The 23,796-nt window shown below is 38.4% G+C and overlaps 1 protein-coding gene across 4 annotated transcripts in view; it reads right to left on the reverse strand.

Moving 5' to 3' along the window:
- The window catches only part of VAV3 (vav guanine nucleotide exchange factor 3), a 357,610-nt gene that overhangs the window by 115,801 nt on the left and 218,013 nt on the right, over positions 1-23,796 (reverse strand). For all 4 annotated transcript variants that reach the window (XM_082688262.1, XM_082688260.1, XM_082688261.1 and 1 more), the window contains 2 exons: positions 11,303-11,404; positions 10,897-10,997 (listed from right to left, as the gene is read on the reverse strand). In XM_082688262.1, coding sequence (XP_082544388.1) covers positions 10,897-10,997; positions 11,303-11,404 — 203 coding nt within the window. The remainder of the gene's footprint in view (positions 1-10,896; positions 10,998-11,302; positions 11,405-23,796) is intronic.

The raw sequence follows: 23,796 nt of genomic DNA on the forward strand, positions 1-23,796 counted from the left end.
GGTTGTTTTGCTTTGTTTTGTTTTATAAAGCACTACTCCTGATTAATGAAAATGTAAGACATGTGACCAAAAAGTCACCTTTCTGGAAAAAAGTTAAGTCTGCATTCCTCTGTCAACTTCAAATCCCTTCACCCTGACTTTCACATGACTGCTTTCTCTGAAGGCATCTTTGCCAGGACTGAAGTTGGCCTTTCCAAAGGAGTATTCCTGGGCAGAAAGCTTTATCACTTCTTTCCCTCCTCATTTAGAAATATGCAGTGTTTCAGAAGAAAGACTGCCTCAGAGGATCGGGTTGGGGAGAGGGTCTATATAAGTACCATTCAGCTGGATGCTATGTCCAGACTTCGAACCCCAGTTAGGTGAGCAGAGGTTCCTAACAGAGCAGGTGTGATACCTGTTTCACTGGTTTGACCAGGAAGACCTTTATTCCATAATAGCCCTAAACTACTTTTTTTCTCCTACTGGAGGATTCTAGAGAAAGAGTCAGAACTCAGAGTCATAAACTGCAAGAAGCTCCAAATGGGAGAAGAGGTTAAGTTTTCCAGCCAAGGAGACTGAGGGAAGCTGGGACTATGTCTAGATGTTCTCTAAAGTGGAAAAACCTTAGGTCTTTTGGGTTCAGTATTCATAAATGAGTATGCAACCTAATTTCAATTTAAAAACTGTAATTTTTTTCTGACTCTTTGCATAGAAGATTTTTTATGTCCTTATGAGTAGATCTTTTATAGTATGCTTTAAATGTTTCATATTTTTGTACAAACCCTATGATCAACCTTGTGGTAGCAGGGGAAACACCATGCTCTGCAGTGTTCATCTGGTTGCTTCCCTGGGAAGTTCCTGGGGAAGAGATGGTATCTCAGACACTTGCATCTCTTTACCCAGAAAATAATATCTAGGAACAGAAGACACTCACTGACAGGCTCTTCCTATCTTGTTGCATAGGGTTCAAGTGCAAGTTAGCTGGCTCTCTGTAGGAGTGAGCACCTATTACAGAAACAAGAGAGTAAGAGGTTCCAGCAAGGTTCACATGGGACTAGTACAAAGCCAGAAGCAATCTAGACTGGGCTCCCCACCTTATTCAATCTCCCTCTTTCAATTACCCACTTCCTGTTGGCTTTAGCTTTCTCTAATGTCTCATCAAGCAAACCAGCTTTCCTCATAATTCTGACTAAATGTACTAAAAACTGCTCCACACAAAGCCTCTTCAGTATAACCCAAGTAGGAAAAATGGAAAAAGAGCTTTGTGCTAGATGCAACTCCAACTCTAAGGACACAAGTCTTACTTGGGGCTTACCTTTCCATGTCACCACCTTCTGTCCTCATGGTCACCAGGTCTACCCTTTACCCTGTCATCCAGAAAAGAGGCCCATGGACTTTGCCTGGGGAAGTTCACACTCTGATATTCTCCTGCTGGGCACAGCACATGAGCAGTGGTTCTTGAAAGTCTCAGCTTTTGTTTACTTCTATCACATGGTAGGGTTCTGTAAATTTTCTAAGAATAGGGCAAAACCCAAAAGACTAGAAATAACTCTTAGAACCAATTCTTATCCAGACTCCTTTAGTTATTATTTTTTATGTGCTCCAGTGGCCACAGCATTGAACTGTCTTCCTCCTTTACAAAGAGAATCTAAATTCTGATAAACCATATTAATGCCACAGATTTTTAACTTATACTAAAATAACAGTGAAAAGAGAAAGGAAGACCCAACTTCCCACACCACTTCATACGTTTTCAAAGTAAAAGCTTATACTGGCTAGAAAAATTGAATAAGGGTCTATTTCAATGAAATATTCTATGCAAAAGCTGCTCTAATTTTGAAGTCTCCAACACTGCCTCAACCTCCTCCTAACATGGACCCAAAACTACTGTATGACAGGAACTTGGTCCTTAAAAGGCACTTTGGGTGTTACAGTTCTGCATCAAGACTAAGATAACAAGGGCTGATGACCATCAAATCTATTTTAGCTGAATTCTGACCTAACAGAAAGGTTGCTGCTTGAGATCTGATGAAAAAGTCTTCCTTTCTCTCTCTATCTTTTTCTCCTGGGAACTTCCTTAGGAGAGTAATTCAATTCTTCAAGTTTCCAAAAGTTTTTAATCCTCAACTTGTCTTTATCCTGCAGCCTATTCTCAGACTCCTATTGATCAAACTATAAAATGTTCTTACCCTTTCAAGAGCCTTTCTAGATGGTGACTCACAGGCCCTCAAGGGGTTTATACCTCGCGTTCTTTCATCAAGTCCCAACTGGTTTGAAGTAATTCACAGAACGGGTGTTATTGAGGTGTTTGGAGGCTTTGCTCAACTCCATCTTCAATGCCAGCACAGGGTTCAATGTGCATATTTGTGTAAAAGAAATGTTTTTCACTGAGGCTTTAGATTCACTTAATACAATTCATTTGTTTAAACAAAAAATTCAGTCCTATTATATTTGTTTTGCCAATACAAGTGGCTCTCAGTGCATACATGATTGCACAGTTTGCTTTGTCCCTTATCTGAAGTTCTATTTGTTAAAACTAAACAAATCAATGTCCAGTAAAACTGTTTCTCTCAAAAGGGGCCACAGAAAAGTAATAACCACTATAGCTTTTGAAGGTGCCTTGTCATCATGGCTAATGTGATATTTTTGTAAAACATTAAAAGACAGTTGCACTGATTAAATTTTGAACTTATACAAATGTTGTGTTCATCAACTGGATCTACAGCAATCTTATTTTGAAAAAAAAAATGATACTTGGAAAGAGGCTTTGATTTCGAGTCTTCTCAGTAGCTCTAATGGAAATACAACTGCATAATATTTTCCAGTTCACTTTAATAATCATCAATAGATCATTAAACTTATCTAAATAGTTAAGTGGAAGGAATAATAACTATCCTTGAGTATGAAATTTTCTCCGTAAGTTAAAAAAGAGGATTAATTTATGGGAAAGGCTTTAAGTAATATGAAGTAAAACCAAAGTCATTTTTTCATTACGAAATCAATGATCAAGCCTCAGTTCGTGTAAAAATAATCTGATAAAATACCTAGCGGTACAAGACTGAAATAAAATTATATAATAAAAGCTTATCTCTTTTGATAAAACACTGCAATACTATTTATAAAGGAGCTATTTCTGATGCCTGTTTGGGGTGCAGGTTCTAGGTAGCAATCCTGCCGGTTTAAACTGATAGGATACCAAGGCAACTCGCTTCCAATTAGGAACAGCTATGGCAGCAGCAGGAGCAGCAGCTGGCCTAGATAAAAGAGCGATTAAACAGAGACTCAAATGGGGACCTGCTTCGGTTAAGTATTAGAGCAGCTGAGGCTTGCATTCCTACTAAAGGAAAAGATGCATTAAACCAAAGTTGTCTGCTCTAGCAATATTTGCCTTCCAGTGCTACTTTCTTTGTTTAAACCGAGAGCATGCAAAGCAAGTGATATTGCTCAATGTCAGGGTAAGAAGGGAACCAACAGGGTTTTAGCAGGGGAAAACACAAATGTCCCCGTAAGATTACAGTTTCGGATTAGACCTTCACAGTGGTGTGCTGTGAGAAAGCAGTACCTCTCTAGAATTACATGAGCTTTGCAGTGACTTGTTGAGAGAGGCTTATATAATGGAGTTCATACCTATTCATTATTAAGGTTGGAAAGTTTTGGCAGCATACTTCAGAGCCCATGTACGTGCTGATCATTGAAGTTGCCATGGTGAATGTGGAGGAGTCAACTCAAGTTCAGTGAAAATTAGAGAGTGAAATGGCCCGCCCTTTATATCCATGCAAATTCTAAAGTGTTAAGACATAAACTAATCATCCAACCTTCAAATTTGTTTCCAGGTTGCATAGTTTGTCTTATTAAAAAAAAAAAAAAAAAAAACTTAAAGCACCTTTTCTTCATACTTCAAAAGCATTTGAGTTAATAATCTGTCATAGTCAAATATTAATATGAATGAATTACTTCCTTCATTCACAAATGCACTGCATTTTTGCCAAGTAATTATTATTTTGAGGATGAATGAAGACTAGGTAAATTTAAGGGAGATAGAGCATGAAATATAAAAGGTTTCCAAATTCAGGGAAGACAACATCCACAGGCTTAACTTCCACAAGAAGAAATGCCCAAGAGCTATTTCATATGCTTACTCGTTGGTATCTAACCACATCCAGCACTATTAAAGACAGTGTTTGGCTAAGATATACCTACTTTGGGAAAATGGAGTAATGATTTGAGGTTAAGTACCCTCACTTTGGATAAGAGATGAATACAAAAGATGAGAAACACATTACCTACAGTGAAGGAGCATATAGTCCCCCAGAGGCAATGAAGAGTGGCAGAGACAGTCATGCCCACCAAACACGTCATGCACCCCACTACATTGCCCACTTCCCCCTTGTAATTAAGTTGAGGCCATTTAAGTAGTTTTAACCAATACACTGTGATTTAAAAAAAAAAAAAAAGTGCTATCACTTCAATCTAGGGGTTTTAAGAACAGCTACCCAGGAAGCCATGTGTTGATTCTACATCATCAGAAGATCCAAGAACCAGCTTGGATCCCTAAGCCATTACTTAGAAGGAAGCTCCCTTGGAATCCACAGTCAATAGTGCATGTGTGAAAAATAAATGTTTACGAATTAAAGCCAATGGGATCTGGAGGCTTTCAGGGGCGTTTTCGTTACCAACATTGGCATATATATAAAATCTATACACTAACTAATTAGCAAACAATTTAAGTCACATGACTGTTGGGTGGCCAAGGTGAGAGAAAGGGATTGGCAAAGGGTTTGGAGAGGAAGTAAAGGAAGAATAGATTTTGGAACTGTCAGGAGAAAAGGGAGACTGTTTCAAGGGGAGGAAATAGTAAGAGCCAAGCAAGAATTCTAAAAATGGAATTGACTGGATCAGGGAGTATACTTCCCCAGAAACTGGCGTATTTTTGTCACCAGGCATTTTACGAGCTAGTTCTCTTTCTTGGTACCTCATAGCTTCACCTAGGTTCCCCTGTCAAAGGCCTGATGGCTGATGCTCAGGGCAAGAGACTTCCCTTACATAAGTATCAGAAAGGAATGCAAAGGGTCTGCCAAGTTTTCCATCTTTCATTCTTAAAGTACCAGCCAGGGATTTAGATAAGATTTTTATTTCACTTATCCTACATCCAGTCGGACTCTGGTCTCTACAAGGGCAGAATCAAAACCTGTCCTGCTTCTGGTTCTAATACTACAGCCTCCCACAGCCTCCTGCTTCTGGTTCTAATACTACAGTGATCCTCAGGGCCCAGAAACCCTGGTGCTACACTTCTACTCATTAATCTCTCCATCTGTTTGTCAGTCTGTCTACTCACTTATCCATCTACCAGGGTTTCCCAGAGGTCAGAGCATCAGTTAAATATGGTTCTGATCAGTGAGAGGCTCCAGTGCAACTGAAGTTTGGGCATTATACTGCAAGGAATGGAGCAGTAGAATCACACAATCAGAACTGATTTTTAATAGAGATCATGTTGGAAATCATATAGAAAGAGTATAATTAACAGCAAGAGTTAAGAGACTTTTGTAGTCGTCCAAACAAGTGACACGGAAATTTTTTTTTTTTAACTATAACAGTATCATATCAGTGGATTCTAGAGAGCCTTAGGAGGAGAAGAAAGAACTGGTAAGTGAATGAAGATGAGAGAGGTGGTAAACCAAGGCTGACCCCTAGGCTCAGGTGAGTGTATGGATGTTGGACCTTTAAGACAAGAAGTAGGTGGAGAAAGTTTGTGTTAGTGACTAATGAGGTTGGTTTGAAATTTGAAGTCACTGCAGGGCACCTGGGAAAGGAAATGTGAGAAGAATATAGACATTTTGAATCCAAAGTTCAGGAGAAAAACCTTACGTGGAACTGGTGACTTATCTACCTGGATGTTGGTTATAGCTAATGCCAGGGAATCGGATATCCAAAGGATGACATGGGGGATGTGACAGGATGTGAAGGAGTGCGTCAAGGAGAATGGTTAACAGTGCCAAATAAAAGAGAAAGGTCAAGTTAGGTGAGGTCTGGAATGTAATGACCAGCACACTTGGCAGTTAGAAGGTAGAATGGAAGGTTCTCTCACCTTCATTTAGCCCCTCAGTTACTGTGTCATTTTGTTCAACTACTCCCTCTTCTCTGCCTGGACCAATATTGAGTGAAAATGGTATGCTCCACTTTCTGGAACTGCCTCTACCTCAACTACCCAATGTTTATAATGTAACCATTTCTACTAGACACAGCTTTCTGGACCTCAAGTAGACTCCCCGACTCACTCTGAGCTGATCAGTATCTCTCTTCACTTCCTGATAATATAGTTAGACTGTAATAAGCAAAAGAGTTACAGAGCTCTGTAAAGTTGAGGTCAATCTCAAGTCACCTATTGATATTAAATCAATACTATTCATTTATTTAAAACTAGCTGTTTAAATAGTCAAGTTCTCCTGAAATGATGTCACACTCTCCTCCAGAAAGAACCCTCTCCGAGTGACCTATGTCTCCAGCCCTTGAGACATCTTGCCCTTCCTCCTGCCCTCCTCCCATACATCCATACTTCCCCCAATGTCAAACCAGTCAAGGAAATTACACTCTCAACTAGTTCAAGCAGTTCTTGCTGTATCCAGCTCCTGGACTGTAGAAAACTTCAGCCAATGTTGGTTCTCTGCTGGCTGGGAAATACTCATAAGGCCTAGCTTGCCCATGTTAGCAAAACTCTGCCTGTTCTACCACAACTCACATCAAACCCATCAAGTTCAAACTCACACTCTACCCACGCTTACTACCCACTGCAGCGCGGGAAGGGGGTAGTTCAAAGACAGGATGTCAAAACTTCTAACTTTTAGAGGGCATCTGTTTGGGAGTGTTTGTTTTGTTTTGTTTTAGGACAATCCATCACTGGGAAAACAAACAAACACTTAATCCAATTTCTTTAAGGGAGTTAAAAAAAAAAAAGGGAGAAGAGGAAAAATCTGCCCAACCCCTGCCAGCCTCTTCCCAGGGCCCAACACCCTGGAAGGCCAGCCTTATCAGGTCCCTGTGTCTGGGTAGACAGCAATGGTGTCCACTGCCTCTGTTCGAATATTTAAAAAACACACTCTAATTTGAGTCCCCACATTGTATTACAAGGGGTCTTTGGGGGGACACTCCAGGAGCCAACTGAGTTGAAACAAAAGGAACAGAAAGAATGCACAATAGAATTTTCTAGAACTGTGGGGGACCAGATAGATGCTGTCACTGATGCTGGGCTCTCCAGGTCTTACCTGTGAGTGGATGGATGAAAGGAGATGTGTACCCCCAGAACCCCCAGCTGCTGATGCTATAACTAACTCCTCTTCATCAGGATAAGCAAGGCCTTTTACTCTGAAGGGCTGCCCATCAAATCCTCATCTGGAGGCAAAAGAGGGAAGCCTCCTGACAGGTTCTTACCACTTCATACCGCTAATTAACAGACTATGAGCATTCAATGCCATCAGTTTCTTAAAATCTTGGGCAGGAAAAGACAGAAAGAGAGTGAGACACAGATGCATAAAACACAAGAATGGAGGACAACATTGGGTGCAAGGCAGAAAATCAAGAGAGAAAGAGAATTATGTTTAAAACTCCAAAAAGTAAATTTAGCCAGAGACTTACGACTTACATTTTTGTTTTTCCTGCTTTATAGTGAATTCTATAACAGAGTTTAGAGAATTATACTACCTTTTAATAAATGATATCTGTGGGGCGCCTGGGTGGCTCAGTGGGTTAAAGCCTCTGCCTTCAGCTCAGGTCATCATCTCAGGGTCCTGGGATCGAGCCCTGCATCAGGCTCTCTGTCTGCCTCTCTGCCTACTTGTGATCTCTCTCTCTCTCTCTCTAATAAATAAATAAATCTTTTTAAAAAATGATATTTGGGGACGCCTGGGTGGCTCAGTTGGTTAAGCAGCTGCCTTCGGCTCAGGTCATGATCCCAGCGTCCTGGGATCGAATCCCACATGGGGCTCCTTGTTCGGCAGGGAGCCTGCCTCTCCCTCTGCCTCTGCCTGCCATTCTGTCTGCCTGTGCTCGCTCTCTCTCCCTCTCTCTCTCTGACAAATAAATAAAAACTTTAAAGAAAAAAAATAAATAAAAATAAAAATAAAAAATGATATTTGTATAAACAGGCATTATCTATAACCTGCAGGGCATAATGGCCTTTTCTTACTTTTATAACTCAGTTTCCTCATCTTAAGAGATTCTAGAACTGAAGGTGTCTTAATCTTCTAGCTCTGAGACACCTGATGGGGAAAAAATGCAAGCATAGTCTCAGGGAGGCCTGAATTTCTCACAGCACTTCAAAGCATTGAAACCTAAATATATTTGGTAGTTACTAATTTAATTGACTTTAGAAGTATTTTTGCATAAAAAAATGTAGAAACTCTCTTTCTCAGAGAAAACAGCTGAGCAGAACTCAGGGGGCTTCAGAACAAGCTCAGGAGTTGGACTGCCTGGATTTGCATCTTTGCTCTATTGCTCAAGCAACTAAGGCAAGTAAGTTACTTATTTCTCCATGCCTTGGTTTCTCATATTAAGACAAGAATAGCAATAATTCCAGCTTTAAAAGATTCACACAGGACTAAGTGAGTTGACAGCAGTAATATACTTAGAACAGTACCTGGTACTTTGTATTTATTTGAAAAGAATATAAACTTAAAGACTAGGTGCCTTTATTATCCTGGTTTTAGAAGGGAAAAAATTAAGACTTACGAAGGTGAAATAACTGTTTTCAAAGTCACCCAGTGCGTAAGCATTGAGAGGGATTCCAACCAGACCAAGACTCCAGACCTTGTGGACTTTCCTGCCATCACACACAGTCTCCCAGCCCAGCATTACTCACAGAAGGCCAGAGGATACTGGAATAACGACTTAGACAGGGAATGCATTTTTTTTTTTTTTTAATCTGCTTGATCAGGAATTCTCAACTGTTTCCTACTGATCTTTTTTTCCAAGTAAAAATTAAAAATTCAGTCCTTTAGCATCATTCACTTATATCACTTCAAAGTTCAGAGCTATTTCTTCAATTCACACTCGCTCCACATCAAAAAAACACAGCAAAAATACAGATTAAACCCATGCCTTTAAAGAAACAAAAACAAAACAAACAAAAACAAAACAAAAAACTCCAAAAAATAAAAACAGACTTCTCATCATAACATCCTGGATTGAAACACTGAATTTTTATTGTACCCAGACATTGTGCTAAGCATCAACATTGCTTCATTTGACCCCCAAGATAATCCTCTTATTTCCTTTTTATAGAAGAATACACAAAACCTCAGAATGCTTAAGTAACACCCCTAAGCTTGCATAGGTAGCAAAGGGCAAGAGGAGATTTTCCGCCATTTCTGCTTGACTCTCAACTACTCTCCTACACTCTTCCAGTAGAAGGCAAGAACCACGCCAACTATGAGATCACTTCCCATTCCTCACAGACTGAAACTCCTAAGACAGGGCTTGCAGCGGGGGGTGAGGGGGCAGGGGGTGCTTTATAAAAACACATTAGCCTACCACCAACACCTAATATGTTAATTGTCCTCAAAGAGATTAAAGGATGGGGCAAATAAAGACAGAACAACAAAAATTTAAGTGATAAGATGTAGCAAGTGGACAACGGAAGAATAATAATAACATATAACATTTCTACTTTATAACTTTGTCAACTCTATCTGACCTTCAGAAACCTTAATGGGTGGCTGATCTTGTCTCCTTGTCTTAGCAGACTTGAAGTCAATTGCATGAACACTGACTCCCATCAGAAAATGGGAAGCATTGTCCCAAGGACTGAATGAGTTTGTGCAGGACAGGCCTGGCAGACAGCCCAGTGCAGGTGCTCAACCAGCGCGGGATGCTCCTCCTTGCAGCTGCCCGTGCCTGGTATGGAGAGCTCATGGCTCATGGGAATCTTAAACACCATCCACCGGAGGAGCAGAGTGAGAGGAATGAGCTGTGATCCCAGTCCTCTAATGGGATTAACAACTTTTCTACAACTGCCCATTTTCTGAACTCAGCTCTGAAATGAGCTATTATTCTGTTTCACTCTTCTTCATATTATCCAAAATAATTCAATGTCCACCTTTTCCTTTGGGAAAATCAAAGGTTGACATAGCTACCTTTTGAACTCAAGCTGTTAAAGATCTCTTTCTTCTGTTCAAAAAGTTTTACTGATTTTGAAAGGTCTTATTGATAAAACACAAGAGAAACTCAGGGGAAAAGGACAAAGAGAAGGAAGAAGAAAGAGAAAGTATAAAGAGGCCAGAAAAGAAAGAGAAGGAAGAGAGCCCAAGAGGAGCAGGGAGAGGCAAAAGGCTACTGAATGCATAATTGCCAACAGTCTTAGCAACTGGCTCATATAACAATCATGGAGCATTATTTTTAAAAACCAAGGGGAAAATATTTACATAAAATCCAAAGGATACATGCTCTCTGTTAAATGCTGCAAAATGACAATGTATTCAATTCATTAATTCATGAATTAGTCTGTGTGATGTTTACTTCTGGCATCATTACCATTTCTGAGCTGAATATTTAAGAGAACAAGGGAGAAATTTAAGGACTAAAGAAAGAAGTGAAAAAAAAAATTTTTTTTCTGGTTTTGTTTTTGTTTCTCCATTTGTGTGCTTTGGCTATATTTTTACAGCACTAGTGAGACTCAGGGGTCAGGCTGAATAAAATGGGTGGCCTAAAATCTTCCAAGGCCCCCCACCCCCAAAGGGCTTCTGCCTCCCAGGTACGTATAAAAGTCACAGGAATTTAAAACATTTTTTTAATTGTCCTTATAAATGATAGTTTCAAAAGCAGATCTGTCACCATAAACACATATTAAGAATAAATTAGGTCTTAATGATGTTTATCAAGTTTTATATCCTAATTAAAAGGAAAATCACAACAATAAACATGACTTACCAGCAGAATTAACTCTGCCACAATTGTCTACTCTTCCCAAGCATTCTTTGTGTGCTCTCGCGCCACACTTAAAACATAAATAGCCTTGATAAAATGTTCCTCTGAAAGGTAAAATTAGAGAGTGATATGTTAAAAGGTGCTAAACGCTGCCTCTATGAAACCATGAGCACAAAGAAGAAAACAAGGGAACATAGAGCTTGACAAAGTCTTCTCAGCAAGGGAGAGGGTCTTCTGCGGTTCAGAAGGAAGCATCCAGGTAGGAGGCTGAGGAAAGATCTGTTGGCTCAAAACCGTCAAGGCCATTTCCCCACTTCAGAACATTTTGGCTGGGATATTAGAAAAGTCTGAGACACTGAGCAATTATAGCAGCTCATTTAAAGTGAAAACCAGGACCAAGCAAGCTTACCTCAGGAGCATCTGGCAGACTTTGCAGGATGTAACCCGATTGAAGGTGTGCATCTTGAACTCATGGAAATTGGAGTCTGCGTAGTCTGGCCTTATGTTCGATCTATAAAAAGGGAAAAAAAAAAAGTAACTTCCTAAAGAAAGTTTCACAACAAAATAGCCGTCTAGTCCTCTAAAACCTAAATTCATCAACATTACCTGGGGTAGAGATCTGATTCAAACCAAAAGGTTATTAAATATGCAGTTTTCTAAGCCAAAAGTAGGCTTTGCATTAAAATATGCACCAAAATCTGGTTGCGTGCATAGCAGCAACAGGTAAGGATTTCAGCCAACTAATCCTCCTCAGAATGGAGGGTTCCCAGAGAACTCTACAGAATGGCCACAGAGGTCAACCTGCCAGGACAAACACAAAAACCTGCTGGATATTCATGCTGTGCGATAGCTTCCCCAGCCACGTCACTGAAACATAAACTAGAGAGAGAGGGCGGGCAGGAGGGGAAAAGGGTGCTTCAACCCCACAGAAGCCATCTCTAAATAGGTATGTGGATGATGTGATCATCTGTAAAGTGAATAAAGTAATTTTGTAAAAAGTTTTGAAACAAAACATCAGTCTGATTATCAAAAACCTCCTCCTTAACAATTTGCCTTCCTTGTAATCCAAATAAAAATCAACAAAACTGTGTTTTAGATTTTTTTTTTTTTTTTTTTGACAGAGAGATCACAAGTAGGCAGAGAGGCAGGTGGGAGTTGAGGGGGGAGGGGACTCCCCACTGAGCAGAGAGCCTGAGATGGGGCTCAATCCCAGGACCCTGAGATCATGACCTGAGCTGAAGGCAGAGGCTTAACCCACTGAGCCACCCAGGTGCCCTAGATTCTATTTTTATTAGCTGCATATGCAAAAGAATCTGTGAGGCATACCACAAACTACCATAATGAACGTAAGATTTAAAAAAAAAAAAAAAAAGACACAACCAAACTAACTTTGTGCCAATACTGTGAGGATCACATGATGTTTGTTAGTCTGCTTAACCTTCACACCAATCCTAATGACATAGAACTAATGATATCAGTAATTTACAAACAAGGAAACTGAGGACAATACTAAAGTGAAAGAAATGGCAGAGCTTGGCCCTCCAACCCAGGTTCATTCTCTTTGCCCCCGAAGCTTCTGTGCAAAGAGGAATTCAACAATATTCACCTTAATATAATTAGATTGTTGGAAACAGTCAATTAACCATGTTCAGAGAAGTTTTTTTTAAAATAGTAATCATAAATTTATCTATGTCACAGAAGAAAGCAGAAAAATTAGAAAAGGACTAAACAACAGATCTAAATCGGAGGTATATCAGGAAATCTAAGATGATGCTCTCCAACACGTTACAAGCAATTTGAGAGTGTGTGAAAAGTCTGAGACACTGATGAGCTAGGATTTCTCCCCTTTTATAGAATACGGCAACTCTCAACCACACGTAGCCTTGGTGTAATGAAGCCTAGCGCAGGCGGGCGACCAGGCATCAATCTCCGAGGGACCAGGAGAAGTGTTATGAAAAAACATGCGCAAAGGCAATTGGAGTAGCAGGCAGTGATGCGGAAGTGTCAGAGAGGTCAGCCTTCCAATCCATCTGCTGAATATGAGCGTGCTAAAAATGAAATCAAATATTAGTGCCATCTGGGATTTCTCAGCTCCATGCTTCTGGTGACCTCACTTTTTAGGAAAATGTTCTTCTGCATGCTGAAAACCATGGCCATTTCCATCGTGGTATTTTTGTGTCCCTGCTTAAAAATTATAGCTCTTCATGAATAGACAAGTACAGAAAAGATAAGGTTCTAAAAAGCAAAACTCTCTTCATGAGAATATTGAGTCCATAAAGCCATGCATTGAAAGAACATCAAACCCCATTTCCTTAGCCAGGAAGGCCTGTTGCTCATTTTTCTCTCAACACCAAGGTGATAGAGTCACACATGGATTGTCAAGTAACAGTTTACAGAGTCCTGGGAACTTGAAGAATTCATCAGCCTGGCACTGTAAACGGAAAAGTAGGTCTTCTTTAGAAATGTAAATGGATCCCAAACAAGTAAGAATTTAACTAATTTTTTTAAAATTTTATTTATTTATTTGACAGAGAGATCACAAGTAGGCAAAGAGGCAGGCACAGAGAGAGGAGGAAGCAGGCTTCCCGCTGAGCAGAGAGCCTGATGTGGGGCCTGATCCCAGGACCCTGGGATCATGACCTGAGCCGAAGGCAGAAGATTAACCCACTGAGCCACCCAGGTGCCCCGAATTTAACTAATTTTATAAGCTTGCCTGTGGCAGAGGTGGAACACCCGCCATCAGTTACTTTCATGAGCCAACTAGGAATAAGCTGAGTTTTTGGAAACAAAAAGCTGGGAGGAGAATCACACTAAGGAGTTTAAGAAAAGAAAAGAAAAAAAAAAGACAAGAAAGAAAAACCAATCCTGAAAATATTGTTAATAGTAGTTGCCATAAGTGAAATGAGACTCAAAATGGTAGGGAGGAGCTACTGGAATTTAAGATTTAAAAAAAAAAAAACTATAACTGTATATTATTTTCTAAATTTAAAATTAAACACTAAAGAGTAAGAGTTAACTCTGTGACCAAGGAACTGCTACAAAAGTATAGCTGAGGGCAGGAATCTGAAATTAGACCACCTGGGCTTAAATGCTAACTTGTAAGTCACTATCAGCATGACCTTGGGCCTGTTAGTAAGTCTGACAGGAATACTCATAAAATAAATCCATAAATCAAGATAACGTAAGTAAAGCGCTTAGGACTTTGCCTGGCCCAGAGTTAGTGTTCAATAAGCACTGGCTACCATTTACAAGCTGCTGATTCCAAATCCACAAAATAATGATGTAATCAGAACAGTGCCTTATGTGTTTTAAGAATCCCTTCGTAGTCTTGGGACCTAGTCCCTGGAGGATTCCCATTCTCCTGAGAATTTTACATAGGAAGGCAGTTATATGCTCTGTGTCCTTTTGACCAGAAATCCACAGATGCTTGATAAGAAACAGGGTTGCCCAGGAGAATACATGTATGCAAAAGTCTAAGGAATTAGATGAAATCATATCAAGTGCCAAATGAAGAGAGGTATCAGCACACATGGACTACAGCCTGTGGGGAGGCAAAAACCAAAGATAGTAAGTTGGCTGGATGGGAAGAGTTGGAAAGAGAGATCGGAGTAGAGAACTATTAGAGTTACAGGTGGGTAACACAAGAACAAAAATGACAAAAATGACCAAAAGTGGTATTTATTGAACACTTGTAATGCACCAGGCACATTAACAGGCTCTTCATATATTTTTTCTCATTAACTTCTCACAACAAACCTAGAAGCCAGAGTCACTCATTCATATTAAGTACCTATCATAAACAGAGATCCCAAGGCCTGAACGGAAAGAAGGATCCCTTAGCCAGAGCACAGTGAGTGAAAAAGAGAGATGAAAGAGATGAGGTAGCAGAGGTTGGCAGGGACCAAAGAAAGAGGTGAAATCTTACACAGGGGTTAATACCACATTTCGTTGACTAGAAAAATCTCTGTGACCACTAGAGAGAGTATTCCTTGTAATGAAGCAAGAGCGAACACAGCAAGACCATATGGGACTGGGTTATCTATAGATGAGAACTGAGGGTCAAATATAGGTTAGCTCACTTGCTCAGTCACGCAGCTCTCCTCAGAGAATTCCATTTAAGGAACCTGTTTTGATATATGACAGTTTACTTGTGAGAACTTGAATGGAATCTGGTAGCTTTCTCAGGAAAATGTTCCCATTTCTTTAGCTTTATATAGGGCCCATTAGTAATACAATTAATCAACCAAATACTTAAAAGGCAAAGTATGCTCATGCTCTTACACCTCCTTTTAATTTGACACATTCTCCTTAGATTTTTGCCTCTTCTCATCTGGCTTTGTGTTAGACTGTGCTGAGGACCATGTGCCTCCCCTTAGCCTGGGCCCCTTCTCCATTCTCGGGGTCTGCATTCCCAGGGGCTCCACAGGTATACAAAACTCAGCTCCACACCCTTCCTAATATACTGGACTCTGACCAAATTCTGATTTCAACCCACTGGCATTCACTCTATCTTCTAGCCTGGAAACTTGAGAGGTGCAATGAATTTTTCCCTCTCCCTCATAACTTCTACATAGTCATTTTCCCTTAACCCCTTTTCTGTTCTGATTTCTCCTTTCCTGAAACCATAATGAATTTCTATTGTTTCAACTTTAAAAATACCTCCTCAAAAATTCAGGTTCCATTCTTTTTTCCTTAGTACCTAATTCAATCCCTCAGTTTCTCTCAAGTAAATTGTTACAAAGGCCTTCTTAATCATTCCATCTTCTTTCTTTCCCTACTTAAAGCCATCTCCCATACTATTTCCAGAATTCCCTTCAAAAAATAAAAATAGGTCACTCCCTCCCTTTAAGACTTCTGCTGGTTCCTATGGCCTACAGGGATAAAGCTAAAACTTCTAGCAAGGGCATAGAAAGTGTTTTAAGTTCTAGCCTGTCCTTTGCAAGCATCTTCTTTCCCAAACGCTCATAAGCCAAAGGCTATACACTAGAGGTACACAGAACTTGTCATGTGAAGAAAGTTTGCTGAAGTCAAATTATTCAGCATTGTTGTGGAAGATCTGATCAACGTAATAGGACAAAAATAAATGTGAGATATATTGTAAAACAAAACAAAAACAAAACACAAGAATTATCATTTGGAGATGACATTATTGGGACAACGGGGAAAAACCAGAAGAAGAAATGCAAACTAATGAAACTAGTAAGAAGACACGACACATCAGATGATATCTGGAAAAATGTATCTCTAGAGCTCCAAACGTTCTCCAGCAGTGAAGTGCAGGAACACGTGGGTAGTGTTTTTACCCAGCAACATTCCTTGAGATTCAAAGTACAAGTTTTTTCACAGGTTGGTCACACGGGCCACCATCATGCTCCACCATTATGATCACCAGCATGATCAGCCACAATCATGAAAAGCTCCCAGAAGGAATGGTTAGTGCTGTGAAGTGTGTAAACCTGGCGATTCACATACCTGTACCCCTGGGGATAAAAAATATATTATATGTTTATTTAAAAAAAAAAAAAAAAACTTCCAGAAGGAAAGCAGATGCTCGCCATAAATCACATGGTTTAAAAAACAAAAAACAAAAAAAGTCTAGCTAGGCTGGCATGATGAAATTTAGTCCCCTTGGCACACCAAATGACCTTACTACTTGGCACAAGAGGAGACATTTCAAAGCAGAAGTTCCCAGAGTGCCAGCCAAGTGACAACCCTGTAAGCAGACCCTTATTTTAAAGATAGCAAACCTAAACTTACCAAGCTTACTCTCTCCTGCACAAAGATATCTAAGAAAAATCCTAGCATGAAATGTTCAGGTTCTATATGAATAAAATTTAAAAATTAACAGAGGAAAATCAAGCGTATTCAAGTACATAAAAGCTAACTGCTGAATATGAAGTTTGCATATTTTATTATAAATACACAGTCTCTCGGGTTAACTGATCATTTCCCCCAAACCAACACATGTTAACACAGCAACACACACACAGTTGTTTTTGTTCTTATTTTTTTTTTTTTTAAACTTGAGAAATCATTATAGGGGCGCCTGGGTGGCTTAGTTGGTTAAAGCCTCTGCCTTTAGCTCAAGTCATGATCTCGGGGTCCTGGGATCGAGTTCCACATCGGACTCTCTGCTCAGTGGGGAGCCTGCTTCTCCTCCCCCCTCCTCCCCCCCGCCTGCTGCTCTGCCAACTTGTGCTCTCTCTGTCAAATAAATAAATAAAATCTTAAGAAAAAAAGAGAAATCATTATAAAATTCAACTAGGGGAATAAATGAGTGAGGATAATAAGGAAAATGTGAAAACGTAGACAAATTAAATTATTATAGGGAGTATGTAGGAAGTCATCATAATCTAAGAGATACTACAATGTTTTTTAAAGGTACATTATTAAATCTGTATGGGACTGACAAGGAGACAGACAGAAAGATCAATAATAGAGAAGATAAAATCTTGCAGGGGACCAAACATGTGCACAGACGTGCTATGTGATTTTTGTGACAGTCTGTTCATTTACTTATCTGCTCAAAAAATGAAAAACTTGTTAAACACATAATATGTGCTAGGCAGTGGGATACAACGATGAGCAGAAACATAGTTTTTGTTGTTTGGTGCTGATGGGGAAAATAAATATCTAAGTAATTCCATAAACAACTATGAAATTACAGGTGTGTCAAAGACAGTGTTAGGAAAACTTACAACTTGGAAAGTGACCTTGTGAACAGATTATCAAAGAAGGCTTTCCTACAGAAACAATGCTTGCATTGAGATCTAAAGATAATCAGGAATTCAGCAGGTGAAAGGAAGAATGTTCTAGACAAAGAAAAAATAACAAAGTATAAATATGTTTCAGAAAATGCATTCCCAGGTTTTTGAAAAGGTTAAGGAAATTACATTACTATCACCTATTTTTATAAGGATATAAAGCTTAAAGATTGATATTATTTCTTTGACAAATATGTATGACATACCTATGATGTGCCCTGAACACAGCCAGCAATGAGGAATAAGATGGACAGAACTTCTGTCCTCATACACCTTATTTCTACATCTGAATATAAACTTTAGATAGAAACCTGAACACTTGAAGGAAATATTGATGGCTACATAATCTTTAAGTGTAAAAAATAAAGTTGAATGGATTTATTTTTAAAAACCCCAAATTTTCCTTGAATTAGAAACTAAAAAAAACTCAAACAAACAAAAACCCCAGAAAGTAGGAAAATATCCATGATGTGTATGATAAAGGATTAATGTCCTTGCAATATATAAATGTTCTTGAAAAATCTGTAAGAAAAAAATGGAGACCCCAACTGAAAAATTAGCAAAGAAATCAACAGAGCGACTTACTAAGAAAGAAGAAATGAAACAGTCAATAAACACATAAAACACGATTAAGTTACTGGTAACAAAAAGCAATACAAATCTAAATAAGAGATAAAACAAATAATACCTAGTGTGGATAAAGCTACAGAAATATCCGAAATTTAACCTGAAAGATTTACTAATCCTCTGACATAAAATTCTACTTATTAGAAATAATCACGAAGGGTTCATTACAACATTTTTAATAATTAAAAATTGGAATTGATTTAATTAAAAGATAAGGAAAGATATAATAGCACACCTATGCCATAGAATACAACACTCAGAAATGAAAAAGAACATATATATTAGCCATATAATATATTTGCAATATATTATAGAAGAATAAGTTGCTACCATACTATATCCATAACTGTGATTAATATAATATACATAACTACTTGCTTACACATATGAAAATGAGAACAATAGGTAAAGGCATTATGCAAGTTTTTTTTTCCATTTTAAAGTTATCTGTGTTTTCCAGTTTCTATAGCAAATGTGCATTATTCAATGTATTCCTTACATCTCCTCTTTTTCGAGATGAAAAGAACAACAGGGATAATCACAAGAATATGTACAAGCAACCTGACTAAAGTACACAGATAATATGTCACTGAACAGGATCTGAGGCAAAGATGTGTCTCAAAGCCTGTGCTCTTAATCACTGTGCTAAAAATATCACAGGGCAATTAAAAAGCAAAGACAAACAGAATTAAGTGTTTGCAACATATGCAAAAATATTCTTGGTATAAAAGAAGCTATTACTAGTCAGTGATAGTACAATGTTAAACTTGACCCACAGAAAACTTGGCAAAGGATACAACCAAGAAATTGATCAAGAAAAACAACTGACTGAGAAGCCTGTAATAAACTATTCAGCCTCATCAGTAAATGTAGAGATAATGGATGTTCCAGAACATCAAGACTGCAGCAAACATGATGTTTGGAAATAGTCATTCCTGGACACTAATTGCTTTGTTCTTCCCTCCCTCGCTCTGCTTAGAGAGATGATCTTGGTGAGGGCTGCATTTAGTTGAAGGACCAAAAGACCTCATCATCTGTAAATATTTCCTTAAATGGAAGCACAAAGACTGTTAGTGTTTCAAAATGGTAGCCTAGCCCCAGGTACAAAAGCATAGAGCTATAGCAGGAATCGAAATTTCTGGAGTAGGCAAAATGTGGTCCCATGCTGACAGAGTGACCGGCAGGGGTAGACCCAAAGAAAGATAGCTCAGCTATACCTTGTTCCTGTTCCTCTTGCTATCAGTTAAGATCTTCTTTTCTTGACTAATTAAATAGGATTCTACCCAAACTTCTCGAGTGTGGGGGTGGGTTGTACCTTTTTTCTTGCTAAAACATCACCTACTAGGAAATCTTGGCTTTCAAAAAAATGAAAATCAGAACATTTTGTTTATAATAGTTAATAACTGTAAATAAATTAAATGTCTAATGATAAGTACTGGGCAAATACACTGTGGTAATGGAAGAATAATCAGCCATTTGATCATACTGAAGAAGAGGTTTTACAAGAAAATGGAAGTATAAAATTTACTATGAAGAAATATGTACATATGTATATATGTGTGTATACCTCTGCTACTATAGTGGATATGACATATACAGGAAAGGAGAAATTAGAACCATTATAGGGTCTCATAGCATGTAATGTTCCCTCATTATACTTATAATAATACCCTCTTTTATATTTATTTCCATGAGTATTTTGTTAATGTTTCTTTTCCCCCCAAAAAACTATAAACTCCATAAGGTCAGGGTTGTGTCAGGTTGTTTTTTGTTTTGTTTTGTTTTTAAAGATTTTATTTATTTGACAGAGAGAGATCACAAGTAGAAGGAGAGGCAGGCAGAGAGAGAGGAGAAAGCAGGCTCCCTGCTGAGCAGAGAGCCCAATGCGGGTCTCGATCCCAGGACCGGAGCTGAAGTCAGAGGCTTAACCCACTGAGCCACCCAGGCACCTCGCTGTGTCAGATTGTTTTTATCTCTGTATCCCTCACATCATGCATGGTGCCTAGCATAAAAAGGCATTCAACAAATATGTTGAAATTTAACAGAATGTCAAAAGAAGATTAAAGATAAAGGAGTATAATGAAGTTAGTGTACAAAATGTATCCCAAATACAACTGGTTATTAAACATAGGTTACAAATTTAGTGCTAAATTTCCAAGAAACCAAAGCAAGAGGAAAACAGGTTAGCTTCTAAGATAATTGTACAAATTTTCCTGGGACTACAGTATAAGAAAAAATTGCACTAATAAGGTTTTCATGAAAGGGGCACAGTGTGTGATATGTAGCCAATGTCTTCAACAACATCCTCAAAACACAAATGTGCACCTTCCTCTTCCACCTCTTCCTGGTGTGAACCCAGGACACCATGTTAAAGTACTATTCAGCTAAAGCAATTCTACAGGGGGCCTTTCAGGACCTATTCCAACTACATATCATCACTTAAAATGGCCTTCATGTCCCCTAAAGTCAGATACCAAGCTTTGGTTAGTCAAATATCTTTCAAGTTTAAAAATAATTCCAAATACATGAAAGTTATCTAGAGATAAGACAAGCATTTGTACCAAATCCTCAAGTACTAGATCTAGAGGTAACAGTCCTTATAATTTAGAAGAAATTTCCAAAACAAATAAAGGCAATTATTATCTCCATTGATATTAGCTTATATAACACCTTTCTCCATGAGGACTAAAGACAGATCAGAAAAATACACAAACCCTACAGACCTAAAGTTCAAAACCGACCTAAAGTTGTATGAAATAGAAACCCCATGCCTCACTCAGTCTGCAACATACAGGACCGATCGCTGACCCAGCTGGAAAATGGGTCTAATTTAGTAAAGTATTTTGTATATGCTGAGTTTCACCAACTAAGTAAACATTCAAGAATATCAGAATAGCTATCCAGGTTGTTTTTGTAATGTCTCATGTGCTTCTGAATTCTCCAGTTCTACAAAAGCATACTTAAGCCAAGTAGTCTTAGCCAAAAATCAAAATAAGATCTATCATTTTATTCCCCCAATATAGGCTTTCCTGTAAGATACAGGAAACTTAAGAGTTAAGAGTTTCATTAAATGGTGGGTTTTTCCTTTCTTTTATTATCATGAACAATTTCAGACTCCTATATTATGAAATTAAATTCACCCAATAGCTAATAGGTATGTACAAAGATCCTGATTCACACAATCTTTCTGTAAACAATCCTAAATCCTTACTTGTTTTTTCATAATTTGCTCCCTCAACACCACAGCACACTAATTATGCTGCTGGCTACTGGAAAGGGTAATAAAATGAACAAAAAATAAGCCCTCCAAAAACCAAGTTAAAAAAAAAAAAAAACAGAGTTTAGAAAGGAGACCTTCACCTATTCCTAAGGATTCATAAAAGGAATGAAAACAGAAAATAGATTTATAAATCACATTCAAATCTTATTCTTTATATTCCAAATCACGTACCATCTTTTATCCAGGGAAATGAATAAATAGTTTCAAAATACCAATAAAAATAAGATAATGCTTGGCTCTGAACAGTATTTTCTTATCTATTATATATTGCACTTCTTTATTTCATTAAATGTTGACTCCATAGAATTTTTAAATATACATCCATCATTGAATTTCTGAGACAAGGAAATTATCGAATGAAATGTAAAGTCAGTGAAATCTATAATACATTGGAAGTGGGAAAAAATGTCAGACTACAAGTAATTTGGATCTTTGTTACAAACTTGATGTGTGGCTTTTGGCATATAACCTATCCTTCCGCTTTTAGTCACCTTGCTAGCCAAAGAATTACACCTGTCACCCCCTGCTATGAGAAGGACATGGCTCAGGAGTGAGAGAAGGAAGGAGGATCACCATTTGTTGGTACCTGTTCTATCACCCAGATTGGTCCTGAAAATAAAATGGAAACATGTATATGGACATCTTGTTAAATTGTATTAAATGAAAAGCATTATACACATGCTGGATGGTACATCTAGTCTTATTATTATCATTGTAACTGACAATGTGTGGTGGGAACCTCAGAGGCCTCCTAAAGGTAGAACAAAACAATGACCCACCCAAAAACCATATCCTGAATCAAGGGGAGTCAATTTCATAAGGATATCAAAATTTATTCAGTTAGTCATACATTCAACATATCAAGTGCCTATTATAGTCCAGGTGCTTTCTAACACTGAAATAGAACAGTGAATTTATCTACTCCAACAATCACAGATATCCAGTGAATCTGGATTATCTTGCTTTCCTTCAATTCTCCCTTTCTAACACTGGAAATAGAACAGTGAATTTATCTACTCCAACAATCACAGATATCCAGTGTATCTGGATTATCTTGTTTTCTTCAATTCTCCCATTAAAGAATATTGGTTACCCTCTTGATACTCAGAGAGTGAGAAAGGTAAAGAGAGAGAGCAGGCAGGCAGACTCTCAGTATTCAGGATGGAACAGAAATACATGTCCGTCTGTGTTAGCTATTCCACGTAAGGGACAGGTTCTAGAGAATTTGGATTTTCTCATTCTCTGGTCCAATAAATCTGTACCCTAAACTCAAACACTAAAGATGACATGAAATAGGAATGCTGAGCTGGCATGGTGAATTTAAGATCTTGTAGCACATTTTAAATTGTGTCTGATAATATGAAGTTTGCTGCTGAATTAATGTGTTTTATAAGCACGTGGAGATGGAGAGGCTACTGCCACAAAGCAATAATGGGGAACAAACGAGGAACTCTGAACGATAATCTGACATGCCTCATAAGGATTTCCTCTTCAAACTCTAATGATTATATATGAAAAGAACATTTTTAAATCAACATCTTATCCTTTTCAAGTCTCTGTTTCATACTAGACTCCATGCAAAAGTATAAACTGAGCAGGATTTCAGGATACACTTCATACAAATTGAAGCTACTATCTTTTATCAAACCCAAAACCTACTCCCCCAAAAAGGCAAGTACTTTAAAACATTAAATATACTTGTTAAAGGCTCATTCATTATTAATATTATCATGACAAAATACACAACTAATAAAGGTTTTTAGTTTTTTTTTATTTATTTAAAAGATTTTATTTATTTATTTGACAGAGAGATCATAAGTAGGCAGACAGGCAGGCAGAAAGAAAGAGAGAGAGAGAGAGAGGAAGGGAAGCAGGCTTCCTGCTGAGCAGAGAGCCTGATGTGGGACTCGATCCCAAGACCCTGAGATCATGATCTAGGCTGAAGGCAGAGGCTTAACCCACTGAGCCACCCAGGCGCCCCTTAATAAAGGTTTTTAAAAGTGGTTTAGAATATTCTATGTCCTGTGAAACTTATGCATCACGAAGACTCCTGTCCTCTACAAGCTTGCCATAAGGTGAAGAGGTTAAGACTCACACGTGGACAATTTGTATAGGAGGGAAAAACTTGCACAGGGCTTGGAGAACCATATGAAAACAGTCAAGAAGAGCTTTGGGAGCAAAACACGGAGACTGGAAATGAGAAGACCAGGTGGCCACCAGAGTCTCCATTCC

The sequence above is a fragment of the Mustela nivalis genome (genome assembly GCF_964662115.1).
Source record: "Mustela nivalis genome assembly, chromosome: 10".
Taxonomy (NCBI): domain Eukaryota; kingdom Metazoa; phylum Chordata; class Mammalia; order Carnivora; family Mustelidae; genus Mustela; species Mustela nivalis.